At 52.9% G+C, this 27,744-nt stretch overlaps 5 protein-coding genes across 5 annotated transcripts; 2 read left to right on the plus strand and 3 right to left on the minus strand.

Annotated features, from left to right (window-relative positions):
• Positions 1 to 9,597: 9,597 nt before the first annotated feature.
• Positions 9,598 to 9,762, plus strand: HER10_EVM0012548 (uncharacterized protein; the record flags this gene model as incomplete). Its single annotated transcript, XM_035481942.1, has 1 exon — positions 9,598 to 9,762. The coding sequence occupies one exon, from the start codon at positions 9,598 to 9,600 to the stop codon at positions 9,760 to 9,762; it is 165 nt and encodes a 54-aa protein (XP_035327408.1).
• A 4,534-nt stretch (positions 9,763 to 14,296) lies between these two features.
• On the minus strand, positions 14,297 to 16,054 carry HER10_EVM0002754 (MOSC domain-containing protein). The gene has a single exon (XM_035472450.1). The coding sequence runs from the start codon at positions 15,745 to 15,747 to the stop codon at positions 14,611 to 14,613; it is 1,137 nt and encodes a 378-aa protein (XP_035326642.1). The 5' UTR covers positions 15,748 to 16,054; the 3' UTR covers positions 14,297 to 14,610.
• Positions 16,055 to 20,559: 4,505 nt separating this feature from the next.
• Positions 20,560 to 21,829, minus strand: HER10_EVM0009829 (uncharacterized protein; the record flags this gene model as incomplete). Its single annotated transcript, XM_035479302.1, has 2 exons — positions 21,488 to 21,829; positions 20,560 to 21,429 (listed from the first exon to the last, which is right to left on the minus strand). Exons 1-2 carry the CDS (start codon positions 21,632 to 21,634, stop codon positions 20,560 to 20,562), a joined length of 1,017 nt encoding a protein of 338 aa, XP_035327190.1. The 5' UTR covers positions 21,635 to 21,829.
• Positions 21,830 to 22,050: 221 nt separating this feature from the next.
• HER10_EVM0004976 (fungal specific transcription factor domain-containing protein) lies at positions 22,051 to 24,575 on the plus strand (the record flags this gene model as incomplete). The annotated part of the gene is made up of 6 exons (XM_035474602.1): positions 22,051 to 22,279; positions 22,347 to 22,471; positions 22,524 to 23,620; positions 23,729 to 23,975; positions 24,029 to 24,302; positions 24,375 to 24,575. Exons 1-6 carry the CDS (start codon positions 22,106 to 22,108, stop codon positions 24,573 to 24,575), a joined length of 2,118 nt encoding a protein of 705 aa, XP_035326820.1. The 5' UTR covers positions 22,051 to 22,105.
• A 55-nt stretch (positions 24,576 to 24,630) lies between these two features.
• HER10_EVM0011304 (lysophosphoplipase A) lies at positions 24,631 to 26,862 on the minus strand (the record flags this gene model as incomplete). The annotated part of the gene is made up of 4 exons (XM_035480739.1): positions 24,631 to 25,407; positions 25,465 to 26,257; positions 26,336 to 26,658; positions 26,719 to 26,862. The coding sequence occupies 4 exons, from the start codon at positions 26,860 to 26,862 to the stop codon at positions 24,631 to 24,633; spliced, it is 2,037 nt and encodes a 678-aa protein (XP_035327296.1).
• Between the last annotated feature and the right edge of the window lie 882 nt (positions 26,863 to 27,744).

Genomic DNA, 27,744 nt, shown 5'->3' on the forward strand with positions numbered 1-27,744 from the left:
CTGGGAGGAAGAAAGTAGTTGTTCATTTCATTGGCGCTAATCCACCAATTCCAACGGGCGAATCCCAATTTTTGGTTGTTATCAATCGTCGGCAACGATGATATGAGCAGAAGCTCCCTTAGCCTCCAAGGTGTCGGAAAGCACGGAGTAAACCGCTGTTTTCGCTAAGGGAGTACATGGCCAATTAGTGTTCAGGCTTGAGACATGCTCGAAATGTCGCAGATGAGATTGAATGTGAGAAGCAGAAGAGCAGCGTCAGTCGACGTCCTCAGGCAGTCCACGCGGATCTATCGTATATGAGCATCACCGGCGCATGGGTAGCAAATAGTGAAGCTACAGACTCAACGAGGTGATTCAGGAATCCGATGCCATTTGAGAGAAGGCCGCTATAAGAATCATCTCGGAGTAGAGTCTCCTACTGTCGATTAGAGAAAGTGCAGAAGCGTGTAATCTGCCTCGGTAAACTTTTGTTCTTGTTGTGCATTGCTTTGGAAAGATCTGGCAGCGAGATGGTGGCATGGTCTGGAGAATGCCTGTCGTTGAGTAGGATGGCGGGTAGTGGAGTTCATCGGCTGGGATGTTGTTATGCGGATACCGTGAGTAGCCACCCAAGTCGTTAGCGAGGGAGCGCTGTGAATACAGGCACGGAGTAAGACCCGGATCCAATCAAGTTGTCTCGCGGCAGGGCAAGTTATGTGGAAGGACTCGCCAAGAACATTGCGAGAGACCAAAATCATCATTTATCGGTTGAATCGGCATGGCCTCGAGGCTCGTGGGGTTGAAAATTGTGATAGTGTCCCTACGAAGGATAGGCGGGTCGGTGCCAACATTTCCGAATTTTCATATTATTCAGGTTTTGAGTCCAATTCTAGGACAACAAAATTGAGCGGGGCGAAGGAAAAAGATGTCTCTCTGGCTATATGATTTGGCGTTGTTTTCGAGTTGAGCCAGTGGTCGCCCCTTGTAGCGAGGTGCAGATCTTGGCCGGCATCAAACGGTCAGGGTGCATGTACATCCTTGCCAGCCAGTCACATCATCTCATCTCGAGGGGTCGAATTTGCTGGTTGGTCGGTCGTGTCGGTCTACTGCAATGCTCATGGTCTTCTGGCATTTGACCGGCACTGCTTTCGCTTCGTTGAAAGGGTGTGAAGGTAATCGTCCCAACTTGACCGAGTGTGGTCCTTACCGGGGCGCTATCGAACCACAGTCCAAACCCCCATGTTCGAACGAGCCGAGAGGGAGGGAACCAGCGCGACGTACCGCGCTGCAGCGAGTAACATCATAACATGGGACCATCCATGATCATATCAACCACCCACAGTTCGGCGATGCGTCGTCGTAAGCGGGTATTGAGAGCATCGGAGGTGGGCGAAATACATGCTTGTCATTGGAAAGCCGAAATACGTAGCCATGATGGGTGAGATTCTGCGGACAAGACTGGAATTGGTCTTGTGGGTGTGGAACCGAGGGCGGCCGCGGAACGAGTCCGGAGTCTTGTGAAGCGGAATCCTGACGTCTGTAAGGTCAGCGAGCCCGGTCTGGAAACAAGGCGGAGCGGAGAGCCTCGACCGTGTCGTTGGAAAGGAACGGAAAAGATAAAGAGAGAGGGCGGAGAGCACCAAACACGGCCAGTTCAAGTTGAGCTCGGCCTTTTAGCAGGGCCTTAGAAAGTGGCTCTGAACAGGGTCAGGCTGAAAAGCGACAAGCGGCCGAGGATTTGAGATAGCTCGATGTATGTATTATTCGTGTCTGTACTCCGTACCCGTGCTATTCTGTAGTGTAGTCAACTTCGTCTTGTATGTAAGTAGGTAGGTATTGCTAGCGGCCGAGGCTCTTGAGGATTTTCAGTGCTGACACCAAATATTGGATGCTTGTCGATCATATTGACAGGCGTAAAATGCAGTGTGACGCTCTGTGACGATGGGTGAGAATGCATTTGTCCCCTCGATGGCAATCAAAAGGGTCGAGTGAAGCGGCGGTGGCCGGGTATTGACGCAACAGACATTACGTGAATGGAGGGATGGGGTTGAAGGAAGCAAGGCTTACGTAGTCCCATGCATGGCATCATGTGGAAATTAGAGGAAGAAGATGCCCGCAGCCAGCAGACAGCTCCATGGGCAATGGGCAATGTTGAAATGGAAGGACGCGGAGAGGCGGCCGACGGCGGGAGATTGAAGTCAAAATGGAAGGCGGTTCCAACGTCGCGGATGAGCCGCTAGGACCCAGCGGGCCAAATGTGACTGTTTCCGTCATTGTCATTGGCAATGCGATGGGAGTGGATGAGAGGTGGATTTGGGAAGCGTGACATGGAGGTCATGTGATGCCAACCGTGACAAGCCATGATCCAGGGCAAGAGCAATGGTGTTTGCAGAATACCTCAAGGTACCTCAAGCCCAAGTCCCTTTCCTGGGCGCGGGATGGAAGGAGTGAGTGAGGGGAGGGACATTTCGTTCTTTCCACGAGAACTGATGTTGGCGATGGAACATCACGGCATGAGGCGGGCGAGCGGAGCTAAGAAGGTACCGGGAGACATTCTAGAGCCTCTTCCTTCCAGATTGATGACTTGGGCTGACCAGGAAGAGGTGTCTTGGAGTGAATGGAAGCTGCTTTACTCTGTAGATATCTAGACTTGCCCAATTAGTATTCGTACCTTAGCATGCGCTGCGCCCTTGCTTGCCTCCATCCCGTTCTTCAGGCGCTTGCCCGTACCTACTCTACTCCGCAAGTCAGGTACTCCGTACCGCATGAGCGAGAACGTGGGTGGCACCAGGGGGTCTTGGTCGACGGTCAAAGCTGATGTGCGCTGCGTTCGCCTTGCCTTGTCATACCCAAGATTGCTGGATATGGGAATGGGTGTGCAAGTCTCGAGCCTCGAACTTCCGGCTTCCTTCCGTATTCAAGAACCCACGTAGTTTGTAATGAGGATAGACATATTGAAGCCTTTGACCGGTCTGGAAAGTGTGGTGCTGCGTTGGCAATCGGTCTGGGAAGGCATCGATCAAACAAGACTCGCTACCGTACCTACCTCAAGGAAGGTTGGCGAAGAATGGAAGGCAGTCAGTCACCTGGGCTCCCCTTTGTTGTCTCCCTGCCTGCGCCTGCCAGAAACACACAATTCTCAATCCGGGCAGCATGCAGCTTTCAACTTTGGGATGCCACCACCAGCATCACTGCACCAGACCAGCCTGAAGGTTGTGTGGGTTTTTGCTTGCCAGGCCTGTCCGGGAAGGAAGCTTTGACGTTGAGTTTCCCTTCCACCTTGCCCAAGTAGGCGCTATGCAGATGGTGGAACTTTACCTCACCCTAAGGTAAGCAAGCTAACGCCCGAGGCTATTTCGCATCTCCAGTCCGGGTTCTGCAACATCCACACCAATCACTCCAGCCCGGCGGCATTCCTACACTGGAGCCTGAAGCCTGAAGCCTGAATCCAATGTGACCGCTAGCAACAAACAAGACAGCGTCCGCGGTCAACGTTCGCTCCGGCACCGTCAACTCCATTCCAAACGCCGTCATCTTGGCGATCCGAGCTTAAGGCCGCTTACTACTACCTTCCTTCCCACGCCTTACCTACATGTGTCGGTGCCTTGTCGCTCTCCATTTACAGGAAGAGAAAAGAAGACAACAACTCATGTCCGAAGTGATAGTGGCGTCTGCTCCGGTCGCTCGTTTTCTCTTCTCTCTGTCCGCCTCGGGCGCGCTTCTTTCCTCTCTGCTCCGTTACGGCGTATCCGTACCGCACACTACTCCATACTCCATACTCTATGTATAGGTAAGCGGCCCTCATCCACACCTTCTCCGTTTTCCAGAAGCTCCGCGTTGCATGGTGGACTGACTTTTGACATGGTCTTTGGTCCATGGTAGGCTAATCACCCTGGCTTCAAACGGCGGCCCAGACCCCGGCTCGCCAACTCGGAAAGACAACCTATTTGTTTGCGCCAGGGCCTTGAAGCCGTTTCTGTAAGCCATGACAGCTGTTTCGCAATGGACCATTGCCCCGTTTCTCGCAGCACTATCTCGGGATTCCTCCCTTGTCGGTCCGTCCAGGCTACTGGCCCGAGGAGCCTTGTCAGGGACAAGTAGAGAACGCCGAACGCAATTAAGCCCACTCCTGGTCGTCGTCAACGGGTATCATCCCTTGGTCGAATCCGGCCAAACTTACTACGTAGGTCATGCGGCTCACAATCACACACGTACTTTGTCGCAGTGTACCTACGAACGTACGGTCCGTCATCCGTCTGTCTCCGTCCGGGCTTCAACCCACTTCATAGCTCTGACAGCGTTCACGTCTGCGTTGTACGGAAAGGATCCTCAGGATGTCACTTGGCTGTTCGGCGATGCTCCCCCCCCCCCCCTCTCTCTCTCTCAATGCCACACGACACAACGATTTTCCGATATTCTGCTCCTGAGTGCACGGCGTTTGAACATTGCTGCTCATTCTACATACATTATGTCGTCACGGATACCTGCGTATAGCGCGGCAGATGCAGAACTTGCCGGCGCTCGGCACCATCCCAGTATCCTTCTTGTGGGTTTGCTACACTGGCCACGCCCCAACGGCCCAATCTAACCCATCGTTCAAGCTAAAGCCTCGTCCGCCTTGTGCTTTCCAAAGAACGTTCGATGAAAGATTTGGATGCCCCCCAGGCCGGCTTCCCATTGGGGGCACAAAAGGATTTTCCCCGCCATGGGTACTTCTGGGCAGTGGATGCAGGTAATCTGGTCTCAGTGGGTACAAGCGAAGGTGGAAGAAGAAGAGAAGGGAGAGCAGAAGAGATCTGCCACGCAATGCATGGTCGACCCAGCCAGTGGCCACGAGCTGATCCCCTGCAAAGGTCCTGCGGGTTTGCCTCGATGCGGACAAGACTCAACTGCCACATTTGCAACCTTTTTCCTTGCCCTTAACTTGAGGATATTAAGTACCACCTCATGATACGCGCGCAGCATCTCGGAAAACAAGAATCGTTCGCTTGGCCACGGCAATTTCTGCTTGAGAAGATAGGCGTCGCAAAGGCACATGCAGCATCGATGCGCTTGTCGGTCGCTTAATCGGTGTGGTTGAGTTTTCTCTCCTTGCCCGACTATCCGTACGAAGCATGCTGCTTTCGTTGCAACAGAATGCTGCCTTTTCCCCGACAGGACACCAGAAACTGCAATGATTTTCTGGGGCGTTCCCCCACACATGGCCAAACCCAACCCACTCACCCTGTCTGAGAGAGTCCCGAGCCGCACGGAGAGATTCGTGGCGCAGAGACACAACGAGCAACCGGATCGAAAAGGATCTTCGCATTTGGCCGCTTGGCTGCAAATGTACCGCTCTAGGCTGGAGATAATCTGCCCATGTAACAAGCAGTCTATCTTCACCAAGGAAGGTTGTGACCTAGGCCGCACCATAGCCATAACAGCCCATACAACCTAGACTTAAGTCCGGAAACCTACGTCGTTACATTGGCATTCGAGCAGACAGGCCTCTTTCGCTCTCCAACGAGGCCTGGACCTCGAAAGTGTTCGTGGTGAAGTCATGGGTTCTCCATAGCCCGGCCCTGTCGACCGTTCTGCCACCACGCATGCCCGCAAAAGACTTTCAGACTTGGTGCTCTAGACAGGACGGTGCATCCGGAGGCCCGGTCGTAGTGTACTGTATCCGATCCACTGCCGACCCCAGAGTGGCCTTTACGGATACCAAGTACATAGCTCCGTGCATGGTATCGTCAGCAGAACGAGCCAATCGGACGACCAACTCGGGAGCCGGAGCTGGATGCCCTGCCGTCTCTCTACATGAGAGCATTTGCTGTTATTCTTGGTCCATGTCATGCCCTGCACAGGTTGATTGCTCTCCTTTTCCGCCAGCAAATGTCAACAGCATGGGACGCATTGGCTTTGGGTCGTGGTTGTTACATGTCAGAACTCTGGGCCCTGCGCCACGGAACCTTGTGGCCGGATCAGGTTCTCTTTGAAGTCAAACAGAAACATTTCATCAAGCCCCACTCTCCCAAGGATGACCAAATTTAGCCTGCCGGAGGAGATCCCGGGGCCACAGAGGCTCAACCTGTCAGGCGCAGGGGCCTTGAATTTACATGACAAGGTACACCACGCACGGGGACAGTCCCAAGCTCCCAGAGCACGGTAGCCGAGCCACATGGAGTTGGAAGATTTATTGGATTGCAGCTTGAGATGCAGATCCATATCGAAGTTGTCCGTACAAGGCAGCTGGAGATGGGAAACCAGATCAATTACTTTGAACGGAACAGTCCGATAACCTGGCTGCCGGGCGTGGTCAGAGAAGTACGCGGCGGTCTTGCTCGGATCAGATTTGATTGCAACCAAGACGAAAGGAGCACAGCCAGGCAATATGACGACCTCTCGCTCGAATTCCCACGAGACGACTCAAGATCAGCCAGCGTGGTCTACAGCAATACAACTATCCTTGTCGCGAATGGGGAAAAGGGCGGAAGAGACGAAGTACTCCCGTGGAAGCGGTAGGTAGTGATGTGCCACGAGGCATTGTGCAACACGAAGGAACGGCCCATACATCATGATCAAGTCACAAGCAAAAGGTATCATTTTGACGGGTCCTGTCTGTCAAATCCCTTGCTGCCGCTCCGCACCATGGCCGTTGGCCATTAAACGGTGGCGAGGCACAGCAAGGTATGCAAGAAGGGGCGACGGCATTCGGCCGTCTGTTGCACTAGCAAGCATCATTATGGTTTGTCGTCATTACGGACAAGACCTCACTGCGTACCCGAGGGGCATGGCACGCATGGCAGATGGGCAACTAGGAATGCGGAAGCCCTTTCTCTACCTTAGCTTTAGGCGATACAAGACATGACATGCGACCATGGGTGGGTAGCGCCCGTCTTGTCTTTCTCGGGCAAAGTACTGAAGAAGTACCCAGGTCTATCATCGGGCCCCAAGTGCAGACGAAAAGAAACGGGCCGGGCCATGATGACAGGAGAGGTTTTGACATGGCATCCATGTCAAGACGTCGTGCTCCCGGCTCGAACAAACGAGATGGGAGAAGTGGTAGGGCCGAGAAAGCGGCATCGTTGGGTCGATTAACCGTTGGCAGGTAGGTACCTGTCAAGGACAGACAGGGCACCATAGATGTGATGAGTCTGTCTCGGTGCTGTAACGATGCCACGTCCGGCTACATAGCTCAGCTCACTCTGAAGGTTCAACCTATTCCAGATCCACGCTATGGTAAGGTACAATTGGGGAGGAGTGACAGCAGTACCTTGCGGTACCACGCAGGGCACCACAAGTCGAGCTTCTCCAATCTAGCGCAGGCGCCTCTAAAGTCTGAACTGCAAGGCATATCCCGTCAGCGGCTGCGTGAGCATCGGAACCCGGGACTCATGGAGTATGTTTCCAGAGCTGTGTTCGTACCTTATTAGTCCCTTACTGCTGCCATACTGGATTATGATCGGGCTCTAATTCGAAAAAGAAAGAGCTTACTACCTTACGACTGGTACGGAGTATATGCTTAGCTTCCCGCCGGGATTCCTTACGTCCTTTTCCCGTCACAGAATCACGGCAATGTCAACTAGACTTTCAAGAGGCAACGGCCAGAGCCAGGCAAAGTATGGCAGCCCTACCAGTACCGTGTTGTGCATCCTCCATGATACCTACCGGCACGGACAGACCACAACACGGACCAGGAGTGGAAACGGGGACAGGGCAGTCCAATGTCCAATCCGACGCTCCCGCTGTGAACCTTGGGACGGGCTGGGTCCGGGCGGACAGGGACGGTCAGCAACAAACAGCACCTTAGAATTCTGCCGAAGAACGGGACATGCGGTAATACCAATGCTTAGAGTTTATACAAGCTGCGATTGTCGAGAAATACCTAGCCCTCTGTTGCATTGCAATCAGACGATTTTCCGTCCGTGGGACCATGGCCCATCCATATAAGGGTTGCTTGAGGACCACTGGCCGGAAGTTGATCGAGAGCAGAAAAAAAACCCCAAAGGGCTCGATTATTACTCCGTGCCTACACCCCAAGCTCAAGCTCAAGCTACTGCATTGGCTCTCAGCACTTTTATCTTTATTTTTATTTATTTTTATCGTCATTACACCTCACACCCGCTTGCTAGCCATCTCACTCCACCTTCATCTCAGTCGACCTTTTTCCCTCATTTCGCTGCTCGACCAGTCACACAGCATTAGCCAACGGCACTTGCCTTGGGCGTCCATTGCCATTGCTGACTTTGCCTGGCTTGCATTGGCTATTTGGGAGAAGAAGAAACCACCAAGCTTTGTTGTCAAAGCACACATACATCATCACATCCGGCACTGGCCTTTCTCTGCCGTACCATAGCAGCACCTACCTACCACAAGGTACCTGGCCATACAATACTAAGCTATCTCACCTTTGTACTCAACCCAAGGTACCTACCGATCTACCTAACCTCACCTTGACCAAAGGTAGCTTGATTGCCTCGGTTTTTGGGAGCTCCTAAAGTTTGTTAGTTTTTTTTCCTATCCTCTGTTTCCCACTTCTCATGCAAGCGCAAATCGCACTAATTCCCTTGCTCCTCCCATATGCTTCATTTCTTCCTCCTTTTTCGTGACCATGTCGGCGCGACTTCCTTACTCGACATTCCTTGACATTATATGGCCCCTTCCCTGCTGCCGTTCTTTCCTGCCCAAAACCCTCGGACCATCCCGTACCTTCCTTGACACTTCGGCGTGGGGCACATCATTCTGACCCTCACCCTCGCCCTCGCCCTCACCCGGCCTCACCTTCCCTGGAAGTTCTTTCTACCTTGGGCAGCCTACCTTAATACCTGACCTTACGGATACGGATACCTCGCTCACCTTGAGATTCACTTTGCAACTGCACTTGCCTCGCGGTAGTTGCACTTGCAATTGCACCCGCACTTTCTTCATTCGCGCCCTCATCCTTACCCATCACATCCATGCCATCAATAGCACCCACCACCGACCGGCAAACCTTCTTTCACCTTTTTTTCTTAAACAAGAACCACATCCTCCCGTGTTCTTGAATTCCTCTTGAATTCTTGATGGTTCCGACTTCTTTCTTTCTCCCTTCCCACGCTCCACCCGCTTCGTTTAGCATCCTCTCCAAACACTCCAAGTTGACTCAGTTCTTCAACTCAGACACCTTGATTTAACATCCACCCCCTTGCTCGTCAACATCACATCAACGTTTGGCGCCTCTCTCTCTCTCTCTCTCTCTCATGTGAGTTCCAACTACCCGCCTGCAAGCCTTCACACCATGTTTAAGACGGCAGCATCACCTACCGAGATAATAATCATAAATAAGTCTATTCCATTGCTAATTCAGTTTCACAGATCCAAGAGAGAAGAAGAAGAAAAGACAAAGAAAAGCTTGACCGTCGTTCTGCCACCGAACAGTGAGGCTTCTCTCCCAGGGCGCCAAAATCGAAAGCTTTAGCGAACATCACTTTCAATCTTCAGGGCCAACCAACTACTCTGACAGCAGCACCGGCACCAAAAACCACACGGTTCAGGACATCGCGCGCACAACGCACAGCGCTTCCAGCACGTCCGGATCCTGCCAGACACAACCTTTAAGACCCTAAGCTTCCCAGGCCTTCCACCTGCTTTTGATTCAAGATGGCCGTCGCGGGCCCCTGCGCCCACTCGTTCAAAATGATCAAGTCGGACAGCACTTTGATCCAATGGACCTGCAACCTCTGCCATTCTGGACCCCACTGGAGTATCTTCGAGTGCCGGTATTGCAAGCTACACACCTGCCGGCCCTGCACTCAAAACGCCTGAGGTGCAGCGTTTGTCGGCACCGTCACTGAGCACCCTAGACGACATCGACTGCGGGAAAGATGGTGCTCACCGTGAGGGGACGCAAGATGGAGGCATGCCGGCAACGTGGGGGTTTGGCATTGGATGCACTCGAGGTATGTTCACAAAGACACACTGCTGCTCACCTCGAGCAAGTCACCTCGTTCGAAATCTAGCTACATGTCAGTTGCTTCTGATGACGCAAACTCCCTTTCGTCACCACCTAGACACAAATGTCTCGCCCTATCCGATCCCCGATCTCATTACCCTCTCTTGTTTCATTACCTACGAGGTTTCCAGATGGAAATACCCGTCGGTGGACAATGCGGCACGGCAGTTGCAAACTGTGTCATCTTGTAATTGATGGATGTCACCTACTAACACAAGCCTAGGGCCCCTTTTGAGACCTTCAGACGCTGCAGGACTATATTGGTTCATCCCGACAGCGATGCACCACCAAACACGCAATACCAGGCGCATGAGCTTGAGAAATGCCCTGGCGATCGCTGACTGTAAGGATTTTTTCGGATCGGACAACATCGGATACCTCGTCGCGGGGTTCTCCCCCTTTGATTCCTTCACTTTTGGCGGCGGCCGTCGACACGAAAAAAGCCATGCAACTCTTTCCGTTTTCGATTTTTGAGTTTTTTCAATCATTCTGTTTGCAACCCTCCCCGGACGTTTTGAAGGCACGCCGATTACACCACCCAGACAGGACCAGGTCCGCCCCCCTGCCGCGACGGCAGGGTCCTCGGTCTTAACTCTGGTTTAGCTCAGTGGTGCCGAATTTCGGTGCTGCATGGCGCACGTGGGACCCTCTGGCTCAGGCACCTCTGCAGCTGGCTGCAGCTTAACGGTCCCGGCGGGGAGCGCATCCCGTCCACAGGGGGGTCTTGCCCTAGCGCCTGTGTCAACAGCTGACCCCCTGTGCGATGATGCCCTCGAGTTTCCGTACCTGGCTGAGGACGGGAATGATGCGACGGCACCTTTCCCGGTCACAATCTGGAACCAGCAGGCACTGAGCCTAAATCGGCAGGGAGGAATCATCCATCCACAGCTCGTTCGCTCGCCGACGCTCCGGCCGGTCAGTTCCTTGATTCGACCGCAAGAAGACGCACCCAGCGCCCGTTCTCCATTTCATTTCACGCTTTTGATCAATACGTAACGGAGTTTTTCGGCCGCGCAATGCCCAATACCCCTATTCTACGGCAAACAACGACCTGGTTATTTCCTTTTCTCTATTCTTTTGGGCAAACCGCCAAAGTTGGCGGGGCAGGAGCAAGTGAGGCGAGGGGGCGAGCGAGGGAGCGCGACAAATGTTGATAGTGGTACTAGCGAGACGGAACGGTTTCTTTCTCTAACAATAGATTTCGGGTCTTTTGGGAATGGTTCACGGAGCATGGCAAACAGAAGAAAAAAATGGGCTTAGATCACGTCACAACAGCACGCAAGGCTGATGGACTGGAACGGCGGTTATTTGTCAATTTCGAGTTTTCTTTCTTTTTACCTCCTGACGCAGAATATTTCTATTTCCTCACGCTACGCTCTTGTCTCTTGGTCAGTTATCATGCTGAGTATTGTTCAAGGAGTCTTTACATGACATCGAACCCCTTGCGCTTCGGTTTCGCATATGACGTTGATGCTGCCAGGTCAGAACGGTATCGCGTCCGGTTGGTCAAGCAAATCTATAGGTAGCGCTTGTCCGGGTCTGAAGAACCATGGGGCTTCTTCTACTCGAGCCATGATGCAGGAAAGACCAAGAAGGTGCCAAGCACTAATATAAAAGAACCAAAACCCTAATGTATTTCTAGCTATCATATCATGGTTGCTGCGCCCGCCTTTGTGTCATCCAGAATCTGTCATGTCATGTCACCTGTGACTCTGTGAGTCTGGGGGACGTTGGACACCTTTCGGTATGTGGGCGGGCTACCTTTTTGGGTTCGAAAGGGACGTACGTCGTTCGGATGTCGATGGAGCGCTCTACTCGGTGTCACCAATGGTCCGAGGATGCCGGTCACCGGTGAAGAACCAAATGGCGCGATGCGTGTGTGTAACCATCCCGCCTCGTCTCGCCTCGTCTCGACTCGAATTTCCTTGATTTTTCTTTAACGGGAAGAAGTCGGTGAAGAGAAATGTTGTGCGTCACGATTCGGAGATGTGATTTTATCCAAGTCTGGGATTCAATGTTGTTCAGGTTACACAAAATGTAGATCCGGGGATTTTATTTTTTTGTGGTTGTACAAGATGATTTTGTTCGGGTAGAGCATGGCGCGACCTCGGCATGGCATTGACATACATACATACATACATACATACATACATACATACATACATACATACATACATACATACATACATACATACATACATACATACATACATGCGTACAGGCACACATGGCATGGCATAGCACTGGCACTGACGACTTTGTACGACTGCAGGGCCGGCCGGTTGCCTGCATTACATATTTCTCCGAAGTGTTCCTCGGTGAAAGTCTGTCGGTCGTTTTTTTGTTGTTGGTCTTCCAAGAACGGTCCTCATCCCCTCCCCCCATCTCTTCTCATTATTATCTTGAAATTCGCAGCAGGCGAAGGTTTACGCGAAGGCTTGCGGTGGGAAAATCCTTTCGGTGTGATCACCTAGGCAGTCGGATTTAAATGTGCCCCCAGGAAAAACTTACAAGACGAGGAGGAGTGCTGCAGTTGCGTGATGAGGCAGAGTGAGAGTACATAAGAGTGGTGGTTCGTCGTTTAGACTAAGGATTGGACTAGACTAGACTAGACCACGGAGTAACCTTGGTTGGTTTACACCGACGAATTCGACGACGACGACGACGGGTGTGTGTGATGGGATTGGGCGAGTTATTGTGATGGGTGGCTTGTGATGATGATTGGTCGAGGAGCATGTAAGTAGGCGCTTTTCTGTGACGACGTATGATGGGTGTAGCAAGAAAGGTAAATGAGGCTCTGGTGTTTGGAATGGATGGGTTCACGGGGGCTAGATGTGTCGATCATTTTCGGTGAAAGATTACTAGGTATTGTTTGTCTATGCCCTTGTGTTTTTGGCTTTTCCATACACCTGATATTTCCCAGTAATGCTGCGCCATGCCTTTTTCTCATGCCGAGATGCAAATAAGACGCAGACAAGGTACCTTATGACGAGATGGTGATGAACTTTCGAGAGCACGCGGGCTGGGCAAAAAAACGCGGTAGATAACCCAACCCAAACATGTACCCAGCAGAGCGGGCAGAAAAAAAAAAGGACCATGGAATGATCGACTCGAGTGAGTTTCAACCGGCATTGGGGACGGGTGCGGATAGATACCTTACCTGCACATCACACACACACACAATCGCTGCGAAGATCGGGGGAATTATCTTAGCTATCCCCCTTCCTCAATCTTCACCCTTTCGCGCCAGCCCCCGCACCCCCTCCCCATCATCTTTCTGTCTGCCCTTCCTTCCAATGTTATGTACTTTCTCTGAACCGTTGAGGAATTCCCATCGCGCCGGCGCCCGCGCGGTACACATTATCAAATGGGAGGACCGGGGAACAAGGGGGCCAGGTTACGCGCGGGGCTGGCTGGCTAGCTGGGCCGTTGTTGCCCGCCTTGCCGGCCGGCAGGACGTGGGATACCTACCTAGACAGTAAGGAATTAGGGAAAGTTTGCTCTTGTTCTAGGGGGGGAGGTTCGCGGGAAGCCTCGCCGAATCTCTCGATGTTTTTTTTTTTTTTTTTTTTTCAGTATCGTTATGTTTATCCGCTGGGTGCCAGTTTCAGCGAGATGCACTACTATTCCCACACACCATCTTTCCCCTTTTTGTAGTTTATTAATCAATGTTGATCTGGGCATCTGGGGTATCAGAAGACGGAGCAAGCACCCTGGTGGGTATAAATTTGTTGCGTTTTCCCCGCTTTATTTTTCACGCAAGGTACTTAACGCCGAAAAGGGTGAGTGAGTGGCGCCTCTTTCTCGGGTTACACAAAGGTAACGGGCATATGAAACTTGGAATTATGATGGTGTCATTGGCAACTCCAGCCCATGAGAGAGAGGGAAGGACAGATAGATGCCTACCCCGTAGATGAGGTATCTATCGGCAAGGCCTAAGGGGTGGGAGAATTGTGGTTTGACCTGAAGGCCTTATTGTGCATGTGTCAATGGCGGTGAGGCTCTTATCTCGATCCTCATCTCGATCCTAAGAAAGGGCTCTCTCTGGGCAATGGGGAAGCCGCGGTGTTTTCTAGTTGCGTTATCGTTTTCGTGAGATCAGGAGATGATGACACGGATATTCTCACGATGCAGAGGGTGGTTCGGGATTCGAAAAGGTGGGTTTTATGCCGGGAAAAGACGAGATACGCGAGGGGGTTCAGATAGGTAACACGGCATTCTGCCCTTCCTTTTTCTTCTTCTTTACTTTCTGGCTTCTGCTTCCCACTTTCTTGCCCCCGCCCGTCCACCTGGTATGATGCCGTATGTAGCGACAACCTCACATGTGATAGCCCCCCCCCCCCTCTCGTGTGCTCGGTTTCCTTTTTCTGGTTCGTGGTGCAGCCAACGGTGCGGCCAAACGACTTGACTCCATCTAGAATGCTACCTGTTTTCCGCGGTATTTTGTCTTTTCCTTCTCTTCCCCTTTTGGACATGTGGGAATCGTGAGAAATGACATGTGTTTTGGCCGTCTTGTGAAGAAAGTTGCCTATTATAGTCTAGAGCAGGAAAAGTGGGAAACTAGAAAGATGGCTGCCCAAGTGGGGAGGGGAGAATGATGTGGATGGGAAGTGGGCTGTAACCACCAACATCAGGAAATCTGATCTGCGCATATGGACCCTTTATGCAACAGCAACGGTCTTCTTTGCGGCGGGAGCCGGTATGTCCCAGTCAAAGACTGTCCTCTCGGTGTTGCGTCGGGTGACGACGACTTGGTCGCCCACGCGGATTTGGACAGTTCCATCTCCGGCCAGAGACCCGTCTCCCACGGAAGGAACTTCAAGAAAGGCGTACCGGCCAAAGACGGGTGCGTATTTGTGACCCGGGTCGACGCGGCGGTCCTTCATCAGTGTGTTGAGGAGCTTCCCCTCGGGTCCGGGAGCTGCGCGGCCGAGGTCATAGTCGACGTTAAGAGAGGTGCAGCGACCGCAGTTGGCCGTCAGGAGGAGCTTGGCGTCAGAGGAGGCAGGGAGGGACAGCTCCGCCCAAAAGTCCTCGGCGAAGGGTGCCTCGGAGGAATCTTCTACGACAATGTTGGGGCGCATCTTGGGCATGATGGTGGATGGGGCATCCGGGTTCTGAAAGGAGGTCAGGGATGGGTAAGATAGGGAGGAATCTGATGTGATGAGGTAAGGGGCGCAGTCGGTGAAGGTGAGCCAGGCTTGTTCTTCATCTTCAGACTTGGATAGAGACGAGAGGGAGGGGAGATACGACGTGATCGATGAGAACAGAGAGGACGACTGCTGCTGCTGCTGCTGTTGCTGCTTGGAGGACGACCCTGGGGCGAGGGTGCCGAGGACACGGCGGCGTCCGGTGCCGATGTGGACCAGGATGGTGGGGAAGCCGAAGCAAGCGGAGAAGAAGGCGTCGTATGGCTCCCCCATGCGGAGTGCCTCGGCTGGACTTCCGTGAAGGTCGACGGAAATAGGTTCCAGAGACGATGTATTCGGGACGAGAGGCACCGAAAGGGTCGTATCCTGAAGGAGGTGGTGGTCGATGAGAGGCGGGGTTGGAATGTTGTACTTTACCAGAATCTCTTCGCCGCCGTCCTCGTCGGGAGAGCCGACGATCTCCTGGGAGAAGAGAGCGCACTGGGGGAAGGTGGAGAGTTGCATCTTGCGGAGGGTCGAGTCCGGGTTGACTTTGAAGAGCATGTAGGTCCTGTCGTGAAGGATGCCTTGCGGGGTGAGGGTTGCCTCGGTAAGGTGGATTGGGCGGAGAGCCTTAATGGGGTAGACGTTGAGTGCTTTGATCTTCATTTTGGTTATAGATGACCGTGTGACGCTACGATATACGAATGTGGTGGTGATGGATGGATTTAGTTGCGGCTGGAGTTGCTGACTTTCTCCCTCTCTTTCGATATGCACGGGATTAAGTCGGTGTGACGTTGTGAAGGGGTGAAGTTGATTTGGAGTTGGTTGAGAGTTTGAGCAGATCGCACGTCAGTCGGAGCTTTTTTGGGGTAAGAGGAAGGGGTAAAGGTTAATCTGATTAGGTATTCAGGTCTAGCTACGCACAAACGGAGCAAGGATGATCCTTCCCAAGGGAGAAAACAGCACATGGAACGCAGGAAAGGGAGGGCTGATGGAAGGATGCACCCACGTATCCGTAGAGTAGGAAGCCGCACCGGCCGATATCGTAGCAGTCTGGCAAAAGGTTAACTTGCCTGGGGTCATGAATGGTAAGCAGAAAAAAGTAAAGAAAAAAGAAGGGGCATATTCTGCCCGGGGAGAAATTTCGGTAAAAATACGCGATATCTGATTTGGGCTGGGCATTCTTTCTCTTTTCGGTCATTCCTTTTTGGGGGAATTGGTTTGCGCAATGTTTCGTTTCGAAGTGGTTGCTTGCTTACCTTAGGGGTATTGATGCCGTCGGGGATAACGTCGGACGTTCCGAAAATGGTTGGCTGAGAATGAGATAAGCGTGATAGCAGAGATAGCGGGGACGGGGGACTGTTGACGGAGCCAGCGCCGGTGCCTCCGGACATCGGGACTGCACCCGAAGGTTCCCCACGCCGAAGAGGGTCCCCGATTGCGGAAGAGCTGAGAGATCCGGCGCATTTTATCCACTCCTTTTCTTGGGTCGTAAGGATAGACCTGCTCAAGCTGATGAAATTGCGTGCTGGCACCTCTGATAAGATAGGACAAACATCTAAATGGCGAGCCGCGACCGGCTTGTTGATGATACAGGGGACCTTGAGAAATGAGGAAAGGTATCCCGAATAGGCGGGAGCAAAGTGTGATTAGGCAGAAACACAGCGGGATTCTGCCCGCTCCATCTCAATTAGGGATGTGATGGTAGGTAGTGGCAGGTTCCGGGAGAAAAGGGCAGGGTAGAACTCATTCCCAACAGGTGCGATGCTCCTGCAAGCTGCAAGGCCGATGATGCAGGTCGGGCGGGATTCAGGTTCGGAAGGGGTAAAGAGCGACGTCGACAAAATCAACCACTGAGCCCCGGGTGGGTCCCCCGCTTGTTCCGCACCATCTCATCCGGCGGTCGCTTACCGTCTGGCGTGTCCCGAGATCCACCGGACCCGAAGCACGGGGATAACTACGGGGCTCTTCCGAGAATGGCAACCGGGGCGTCACTCATTGGCTAAGCTTCTCCAGGCTTAGTCTGGGCACGGCGGGCGTGTTGGTGGTGGTGTGTCGCTGCCCAAAGCTGGATACCATGTTAATTGTTTCCGAATTCCGCGGAGTAAGTGAAGCTCATTCTCGCTGCCCAAAACTCCACCGCCATCTGATAGGTTCGCGTCACTTTTCTCCCTTTCATTTACAAATTTGTTAGTATCATGATCCCTAACTCTTTGCCTCCTGACTAGTGAAGAGATTACCCAGAATGGCAGCCAAATGACACGACTCATGTTTTTCCAAACGGCCACGAAATTTCCCGCGGGAACGCTAACATGGGGACCCGTCTACTAGCTTAGCTCCGGGGGAGCTTCCTCTGCCACGCTTTGCTTTTCTGCAACTTTGCTCGCATGGGGGATCGCCGACCATGAGCTGCAAGAAAGAAAAGGGGTGCCACCAAAACGCCCGTTAGCGGGGGCTGTCAAACTTGCTTCTGAACTTGTTCTAGGCCTTTTCTTGACATTGAATGGCGGGCCGGCCGCCCCTCCCCTCCCTTCCCCCTTCGGTTATATACCCAGCAAAAAAGGAAGAAAGAGAAAAGAAGGAAACGGGCGCTCGTTATATACCCAGCAAAAAAGGAAGAAAGAGAAAAGAAGGAAACGGGCGCTCGAACATCCGTGATGTGGGAGATATGATGCAGCCATGCTTGATTGGCCCATTCTCGCAATCCGCCCCGGCCGGCATGGACATGTCTAGATGGGATTTCGAGAAACCCCATTTGCCTCGGCGACATCAGCGAGATGGGGGACGAGGAAAGATGATGAAGCGAGGCGGGGGTATCAACGCCGCAACGGGGAGGAGGAAAGGCTTCCCGGAGACTACAGTACACTACTGCCAGCACTTGCTCGCATGCTCGTGCGTGAGAACACTTACCCGGAGCCAACGGCGCACTGCCGATGATAACCACTGCCATGCTGCGTAGGTCTGGAGTTCATCAACGATCAAGGGTCATCGGTCATCGGTCATCGGTCATCGGTCATCGGTCAAGGGGTGGTTGTTGATGGTGGTTATCTGTCCAACTTTTTCGGGCAATACTTACGCACGGAGTGGGAGCACTTACGGGAGCCGAAAAGTCGATGACGCCAATAACAACAACATCGGTCAGCGGACCGATCCGAAAGGGGGACGCCTCCGTGACTTGATGCTCAAACGTCTAGGCAGGATTGCCTTGGCACTGGGTGATGCTGCAAGCATGATTGGGTTGTTGGACTGTTTTGTCCTCCTTCGAGGAGCACTGGCATACACGACGGCTTGATCTTATGATCAACGCGATAATTATCGGCTTCATACTCGATGATTTAGGCAGATGTAGCTGGGAGAAAAGGGGGTGAGGCGGAAGCAACCCCCGTGGGAAAGGCTTGCGAAGCTGCGTCCACGAACCACAGCAACAGGTTCAACAAGGAGAAAGTATCCGTACTTTCTCTTATAGTATGCTTAGATTGATCCTCACGAGAACCCTGAGATATAGTTCCCTAAGATCAGATATTTGGCTGCCCGCCAACATTTTCCCAAATACCCATCTGCGGGTCAGATGCTCCGCCCTGTGCAAATTCCAACGAGGCCAGCTCCTTTGTCATAGTGGGCCAAAGGGCTTCTCGGCTGCCTCTGGCTCTCTTGTCCGATCGGCCGATAAATTGACAACTGACATGGAGCCTTCTGGGACCCATCTGTTGTTGCCGTGGTCTCGATAGCCGTTTCGTGTGGCGAATGGGTCCTGGGGATTAATCGTATTCACCTTGTGGCTTTAGGTAGATCATGGTCCCAAAACACTAAGGATACACTGGCATATACGAAAACTCTCACGGTAAATCGGCGTATAAGAAAACGTACAGAGGTCATGAAACTCAGACTGACTCAAGATTATGGCCTGATGTCTTGATGTTTGATAATGGCAGCTTTAGCATGGCAGTACAAAGACGGCTAAGATATGGTACTCTCGTGAACCCAACCCCCTTTCCCCAAACATAACCTCACCATGCTGGCCTTCCAATGGCCATGCACTTCGGCTATCCCATGGCTGACGAGGGCCCTTGTCCAGCGGCAGCCAGCGGGTTGATTTCAGAGACCATTCCAGGCTTCCAGCCAACGTGATCCTTCAAGGTACTGGCACGCCAACACCACCCCCCTACAAGAAGCCGTTTTGACTGCCCAGCGCTCTCACACCATCCCTACATCCCCACCACAAACCCCTCCCTCCTTGCCCTTCCTCCCCTGGGTCTCATGTTGCGATGCTCAGCGGCAACCGGCTGGGCCTGTCTGCCGGGCGTCCCGGGCTGGCTGCAGGATCGAAACGGGTGCTGCCCCCTTGCCAAGATTCGCGCGCTTGTGGAGTGTGGACACTGGAGAGAGCGCCATCCTGCGGGAAGTTGGAACACTGCATAATCTTTGGGGCTGCCCGGGGGATGTGTTGCCAAGAATCGACGGCGCGGTCTTGGAAGCAATCCTGGATGTGATGATGTGAAATGAGGGCGCCTGCAATGACGAGGGAAGCGGGCGATATCAGATGTCGAACCTGGTCCATTTCGTCCTTATCATCTAGACCACTATGGGGTTTTGCACATTTGGATGGAACAGGCATTTGATTGTCACTGCAGCATCCGATTTGCACCTCATGTTGGAGCAGTGGTCTAGATCATATCGATCCCAGGGTACATGCGGGCGCATCTGTGACATATAGATACTCTGGTGTTTGTATACTGGATGTATCTTTCTTTCGCGATGGAGTAGATGTCGTTGCACTGCATGGGTTATCAATGTGGTCCACCGCCCATGGCAATGTAAGCTGTAGCCTCTGAGAGTTCTCTCCTTTCTAGGGTTGCATTACGTCGTGTTTAATGTGAGTATTTGCCACGGGGTGCTGTAGTTTTCAAATGCACTAGGTGGATAGACGTAGAAGTGGAAAGTTGTAGCTAACTAGAATATCTAGCAGCGTTGCACGAATGATTGTGGCGTGATTGATATAACATATTTGCTTCTTCAGTAGTTTGATAGGTCCATTGTCATTACTAAACTTGCAGGCTAGTTGTGATGGTTTAAAGGCGTCAAAGTATAATTCTATCCGAGCCAATTGTTAGTTCTGTTGAGGCGATTGAAGTCACTGCATTCCAACGCTCGTCTATGCATGTTCGCTTGACGATGTCGCTCATTCGACATTTCTTGAAGCGTAGCATGGTATTGCACAAAGGAAACCAACCCACCATTGTCTTCTTAATGCTTAGCACCGCAAGAAATGCATCCTCGCAATGGAACGGCTGTCACATATATGTCTGTTCGTCATTTCTCTAGGCACACACAACGACGCCACAGCTGCCTGGACGAAGTCTATTCTCTACTATTAAAAATGGTTGCACATGTTCTTCATCTTCTATTTATCATAGCCTTGTTACAAGTAAGCCTTGCTATGAATTTCCGACTGTGTAGATTGTAGAGTGGCAAAACGGTCTAGGAACTGTACACCGCCGCGAACTTAGCCTCTAGATCCTTCTCGGTCAGAATCGGGAGGCCCACGAGCTCGTTATCGAGCTTGTCGTAAGAAGACTTGTATCGGCCGCTAAGTAGGGCAGCCTTGATCAGACCAAATATAGCGAACTCGTTGGTGGGGTCCTCCTGTGCAGCTTTCAGGTTCTTTTCTAACTCAGCTTCCCCGTCAAGCTCAGTTTCCTTCCACTCGGTGCCAGGCGGCGAGTACTTCTTTGCGAGCGCCAGCAGCTGCGCCTGAGAGACCTCGAACTCTTGGATCTTCAGATTGCGGTTCTTGGTTGCCTCGGGGTTCTTCAGAGCGCCCGCGACCGCCTTGCCGATGCCGGCAAGACTGGTGCTGGCGAAGCGGGCGTGGCCCCCGTTCGTCACGGCCGCCGTCTTGTTCGCGTAGTCAAAGGCGATGGGGAACTTGACAATGAGGTCGGTGAAGCCGCCGACGGAGAAGATTGTGTGCTCGATCTCACCGACCTTTTCCTTCAGATAGTTCTGCGTGTCGGTGAAGGGCTTCATCATGACGGTAAGCTCGGCCGCCGCCTTGGAGTCGGTGGTGAAGGAGCCCCAGTCGGAAGGGATGTAGCGCTTGACGCCAGCCTTGATAGCGCCGTCAATGATAGTTCTCTGGATGAAGAGACCGCCCTTGCTAAGGGTTGAGACGATGACATCCTGCCTCTTGACGGCCGTAGCGATGGTGTCGACTGAGGAGTAGTCGATCGTTTTAAAGTGCACCCCAGCAGGGAGGTCTCCTGGAGCAGACTCGGCGCGGCCGAATATTGTAACATTGAAGCCAGCGTTGGCAAGTTCAGTGGTGATTGCGCTTCCCAAGAGCCCTTTCTGTAGACCTCTTAGTATCTCGGCTGCTCTGGCTTCTGAGGCTGGGATGTAGACTTACGCCAAGGAGAGCGACGTTCTTGAAAGAGCTCATCTTCGTAATTTGGAGGGGATGATCTAAGACGTGTTCTAGATATGGTGTGCTGAGATGATTTTGTCGTCTGCTGTCGTTGTGTATTGGTCGCTTGGTGTTCGTCGCGACCCTCATGTCCTCTTATACGCACAATCACATACTCTCTCCTTCAACTTTCCGTCTGTGCGGTTGAGACTGAAAGTCCGACGGTATAGCGAAACGCCTCCGCCATAGTTACTCTTGGTCGGGTTTGCGATGCTTCTGCCGACCCGTTTGGTAATGACTCGGAACTTTGGACATCGAAGGTGCAGCATCGAAGAAGGATGAGATGGCGCAATTGTGGAGGAAGCACCTTTGTCCAGAGCTTCCGTCGACTCGGCGGATATAATTATGTCTCCGATTTGATGATAGTCTTGGGCCGCTCTGAACGCTGATTTGCGGAAAGCTGGGGTAAGCTAGTCGAGAAAGACTATAGCGGGGGATACAAACATCCCAGAAACATCCGCAGTTGTATCCGCTGTCTTTCCCGGCTACTACACAAAGGGCGGAAGCTTAATAATATCCGCCCACTTATACATCCCCCCGACTACCCACGACGACTCCCGCATGGAGCACAATGTTTGCCCATCTTTCAAGCGGAATCAAACAACACCTCCTTGCTCTGTCCAAAGTACTTCCGTAGGGCGAAGAGATCACCTAGCAAACATGACCGGTGTCGCTGAGGCTACCAGTACCGTCGAGAGCAATGCGGAGGAAGTCATCAAGAAGCGGATCTATAGTGTAAGCAACTCCGCACCTGTACCATCTAGTCGGAATCGATATGAACTGAACTAATCATAACCCATAGGCATGTGCCTATTGCAAATCACGCAAAAGACGCTGCGACGGACGAGAACCGGCCTGTGGACTCTGCACTAGATCGGGTGTACCCTGTGTGTACACTGAGCGCAGGAAGAGAGGCCCGGGGCGGAAGTCAGTGCCAAGTGCGGGTTACTCCGTCGACAATTGCTGACGTTCTACCCAGGAACAAGGTTGATTTCGAGCCAGGAGGAAAGCGACGGAGTGCCGAGGCGCCCGATGTGGCTGAAATTGGCACTCTCGGTGGCCAGTTGTCCATAGAGGATCCAAGAGGGCAATCCCAAGGGCTCGTCGATACTATACCTTCTCAGCCTGCCGAACGGCTCATAAAGGTACCGAAAAGTCTGGCGCAGAGAATCCAGAATCATGCCCCAGAACAACAGCAGCGTAATCCGGCTGATCCTGGCCCCAGCCGGCGCGAAAGGATGCCACCTTATGCTCTCCCTTTCCTCCCCAAAGATCTGTTCGGGCGGACTTCCGTGCTAGAGGGACTTCGCAACGCTCGAAATCAGATTGAGGCAACTGTAGATCGGAGGCCTTTCAGCCGAACAACATTTGCACGCTTCCCGCCCCAAGACTACATTTTGGATTTGGAAGTCACCGTCATGGAGGAAGTGCAGCTCTTCTGTCCCGCCATGACGAGAGAGACATTCTTAGGGCATACTGACAAACAATACGGGGTTCACGCCGACCAAAATGACTGTGATACTTCAGCCAGGCGAGCGATTGCAAATGCCATGTTCGGGGCCGCCATGCGGTGGAGGACCGCGAACGATTCTTTTGAGCGCTTTGGCGGCTTGAGCTGGGGATACTACAAGAATGCATATGCCATCGTCCCTGAACTCCTTCTCCAGGGGACAAACGTGTTGGCCTGCGAGGCCTTGCTGGCTATAGCCACGTTCTCGTTGCAGACGGCCGATGCGCGCACGACAGCTCAGCTGGCTTCTGCGGCGGCCCGGACCGCGCAGATCATCGGGTTGCACAGGAGGGAAACCTACGCCAACCTCGATGCCACCGAGTCGGCGCGACGTAGGCGGGTATTTTGGGCAACACATATACTTAACACGGACATGATGGCAAAGTATGGCCTATCTCACCCCTTTGCTCACGACGATGTCACCGTTGAGCTTCCAGATAAAGATGCGACCGTTTTTGATGGCATCTCGCACTCGCCGTGCCTCCTTAACAGCATGGCACAACTATCAAGGACGCAAGTCACACTGCATGGAAAGTTTTCTCTACACAATCTCCAGCTGCAGTCAGGTACGGAACATCACATGATGATGATACTGTCTAATTGTGAGTTGGAAGAGTGGAAGTGCTCGCTCCCGCAAGAATCGAGGCCGGATCCCTCCACCCCCTCGACGACAGGAGCGCTGGACATGCACACCGCCCTGTTGCATTTCATCTATTTCAGCACTTTGATTAAGACCAACATCAATCTGGCGCGGCTCAAGAATGCGACGAGCGTACAGCCGTCGTGCTCGCTGTACTCAGACTGGGTGAATAGGGGAGCCTTTCCCAGCATAGAGCAGTCACACTCCAAGTGTACGTCAGCGGCTCGGGCAATCATCGATCTTCTACGGGTGATGCCACCTCAACCTTATGTGAACATATGGTTAGTTTCGAAAATCCTTGATTTCCTGTATAACTTACTAACACTTCTGACAGGGTTCTTCTCGGCTATCCCATCATGGCCAGCTTGATCCTCTTATGGTCAGCACTCGAGGAACCCACAGGATCAGAGGCCCATCTCAATGTCAGGGTCATGGGCCAATTTATCCAATTCCTAGCAGGATTGAAGGAAGAAGGATGTGATCTGAACAATGTGCTGGACGGCTGTTCCAAGATCTACAAAATTGCCAAATACGTCGTCCATACGCAGAGAGCCATGAGAGTGACGGCACCTTTGGAGGAAGACAATGATGTCAAGGAACAACTCGAGGTGAGATCAGATCTGACAAACTCCTTTTCTTCTGTTTGAGAGTACGACCTTAATGACTCACGCAACTACTAGGCTCTTCGCTTGAAGCTTTCTGGAGTAACGGACTGGATGCATCTTGCCCAGGGTCTACTGAGCAACATGCCTCTGCTATGCACACAAGCAAGAGACATCTTTGCGGATGTACTTGGAATGGAGCAGACACACCCTGACTACGGACCGTTTGCCCCTGAGCTGCTGATGCCACATAAACACAACGTCTTTTTTAGTTCTTGAAATGACTTATTACCTGTAGAATGAAACATATAGAAATGATACCCCATAATCTAGCTTATAACAATGCTATCAGAGCAACAAGAGAAGCCACGGTCACAGCAGCTGCCACTCGTGCAAGTTCGGCCGAACTCGATGCACCAGAGGGGCTCGCCGTGGCCGAAGCCGAGGGTGTGGATGAGGCACCACCGCCGCCATTGCCTCCGGTCCCGGCGCCGCTGCTCCCGCCACTTCCTCCGCCGCTAGCACCACCCGTACTCGTCTGACTGCTCCAATACGTCTGATTCCACTCCGCAAACGACAGGCTCGAGTTGAGTCTCAGCTTGGGATCGAGATCGTCCGCCGTGATGGTACGATTGGCAACCTGCCCGTTCCAACAATGGCGGCGGAAGCACTCCTGACACTGCTCCGGCAGTTCGACACCGGCCCTGATCAGACTTCCACGGATCGTCGCGCAAGCGAGGCAGGCGGGCCACGCTGCATCCACCGTACCGTTGCCGTAGGTCGCAAGGTTAAAGGCGTTGTCGACGGTGAGGTCGAACTCGTTGTCCGTGAAGGAGGACTTGAAGAAGGAAAAGTTGCTGTAGCCGGACCACGGCGAGTTGGGCAGGTAGAGCACCAGCGGCGTAGGCGGCGACGTGGCGGCGTCGCAGCCGAAGAAGGTGGGCTGCTTGGTCAGGTTTTGCGTCACCAGCGTCGCGACGTCGGGGATGCGCGGGAAGGGGATGTTGCCCTGGGCCGCTGACTGCGCCGTGTTGACGAGGTTGGTGCCGTTGACCCAGTTGTACTGCGCGTCCGAGGAGGCCTCGTAGACGATGACCAGGTCGACCTGGCGCTCGGGAATGATGAGGGGCCGGATGGGGTTCGTCTCCCCGCCGAGGCTGCCGTCGACGAGGAGGAGCTCGTCGATCCCTTGCATTGCGGGGTTGTAGTCCTCAAAGGGGTTCGGGTAGGTGGCCCACAGAGACTCGTTGAATGTCTGGTTGAAGGACTCGGCCGTCTGGTTGACGAGGATCACACGGCCGTCGTCTTCGAACTGAGGGGGAGGCACGATGACCGAGGTGTTTGGCGGGCCTGTTTCGAGCGCCCGCTTGGCAAAGATTGGAGTGTCGTACCAGTCGTCGATGAACCACGCGTCAAAAGCGTCGGCTGTAGACCCCTGGATGAAGGTGAACTTGTCGAACCCCTGAACGCATTCACTGCTGTTCTGGGCCGTGCCGTTGGACATGGAGGTTCCCAGGTACATTGTCGGCATGAAAGCCTGGATTCTACCGCCTCGCCAGCTTCCGAACTCAAAGGGCGTCACTTCGTAGGAAGTCAGATTGAATCCGTTGGTGTTGTTTCTTCCAGGCCACGTGATGCCACCGATTGTGGGTGACTGTCCGGGGATGACCTCAGAGAGAGCTATGATGGGCATTGGGGCTTCGCCTGAAGAGAAGACGGTTCCTGATTGGGCAAGGTCAGAGTAGTTGCCATGAGTACGGTTCTCTGGGAGATAGGTTGCCCAGAACTGGCCAAAGGCGTCGGCGACGGAGACAGGAAGTCCTGTCTCTGCCTTTGCGCCAACGTTTTCAAAGATATCTGTCAGATAGGTGGTGATGTTGCCGTTCGGGCCCAGGGTGTAGTCGACAGTGAAGTTGATTTGTTTCCTTAGAGCACTTATGGATATGAAATCGTTGGCAGCTCTGCGAAAAATGTGAGCACTCTACATTCATTGGACAGGGAGAGACGCAGTAAGATAGAGAAAGGCCGGCTGAACTTACAATGTGCTCACGGTCAAGGCACCCCCGCCACTTAGACCAGTGATGTATGACAGGACCTGCGTCAAACCACCCGTGCGAGCAGCAACGGCAGCCGGATTGCGGACATCAAAAGCCTGCCATATCCCAAGACCTCCAACACCCGACTGAGTGCCTCCTCCGGAGACGGAGAGACCAACGACGGGATAGTTGGAGGTATTGAGACGCTGAATGTAGCCCTGGACATCGAATCCAGAAATATTCGCCAATGTGAGGTAAGAGCTGAGCGCGGGAATGACCTTTTCGCCGCGGGTTACCCTCCAAGATGATTCCGAGCGCGAGAGTCCCTTGCAGATAAAAGTCAACGGCTATGCTTGAAGTTCAAGGGGGGCAAACCCTCCAGTTACCTCTGAAGCTGACCGCACTGCCAAGCCGGAGGGACAGCTTGTGTAGACGGGCGCAAAGGGGTCGACGTCTCCCTGTCCCTGAGCAGCGGCTAAGCTGGCCAAGAGGAGGACGCCGCCGAGAGATTGGCGATTTATCACGGGCATGGTGTACTTTGCTTCCTGAGCTATCAGGACACAGGTCAGATATGACGAGCCGAAAGCTGCTCGAGCTCTATCGTGATAAGGTAGGCAAAGCTTGCTTTATCTACCAGCTACCAAACACCAGTGATTCAGAAGCGAGACGAGTAAGTGTTTCTACGAGACAAAGTTGTTCCATTTGCGGGGACCGCCTGATCGAACCTCGTCGATGAAGTCGGGGTCGATGCTTCGGGACAAGAGGACGACGACAAGGCGTCTTCAAGTCCCTATACTACACGACAGGTGGCTCACTAGCACAGCACCTACTGGGACCAGAGATGCAGACGGGCTTGACGGGCTAAAGCTTGTTCCTGTTAAAGCACAAGGCTATTTCCCTAGGTCTGACTTACAACCACGCCAGTCCAATGAGGTCATTGAGGCCGGCCGCATTCGGCTCAAGCTATGCATGCCAATTCACGGTCCAAAAACGCAAACGCGCTTCCCGCAAGCCCCTGTCTTAGTTCTTCTCGGATGAGATCCGGGACTCTGGGAACGCTAGTAGAAAGGTGGGATTCTAAATCTTGTTGCGTACCTGCGAATTCCTACATGTCTTTTCGATGTAAAGGATGAGCCGACAGATTTTGCAAAATTTGACAAGACGCGCTCGAAGAGACGTCAGCTGATGTGAAGAGCATACCAAGGCCGACCACTCCTCTCTAAGAGGTGCTCTGCAGTCTGGCTTCAAGGTCTTGTAGTTTTCTCTTCTGGCAAGCTTCCAGGCAGGACAAGGAAAGGTGCTGGAAAAGTAAGTGATAGACACTTGCACCGAAAGCGGCAATGGCTGAGACTGGTTGGCTGCATCAACAACAGCCAGATGAAATCTCGCTACTTTCGGTGTAAGTCGATAAG

This window comes from Colletotrichum scovillei (genome assembly GCF_011075155.1).
Source record: "Colletotrichum scovillei strain TJNH1 chromosome Unknown Contig00011, whole genome shotgun sequence".
Lineage (NCBI taxonomy): Eukaryota > Fungi > Ascomycota > Sordariomycetes > Glomerellales > Glomerellaceae > Colletotrichum > Colletotrichum scovillei.

Bases quoted from the DNA above. Each gene is read 5' to 3' on its own strand.
- HER10_EVM0002754 (XM_035472450.1), bottom strand. From the start codon at position 15,747: ATGAAGATCAAAGCACTCAACGTCTACCCCATTAAGGCTCTCCGCCCA.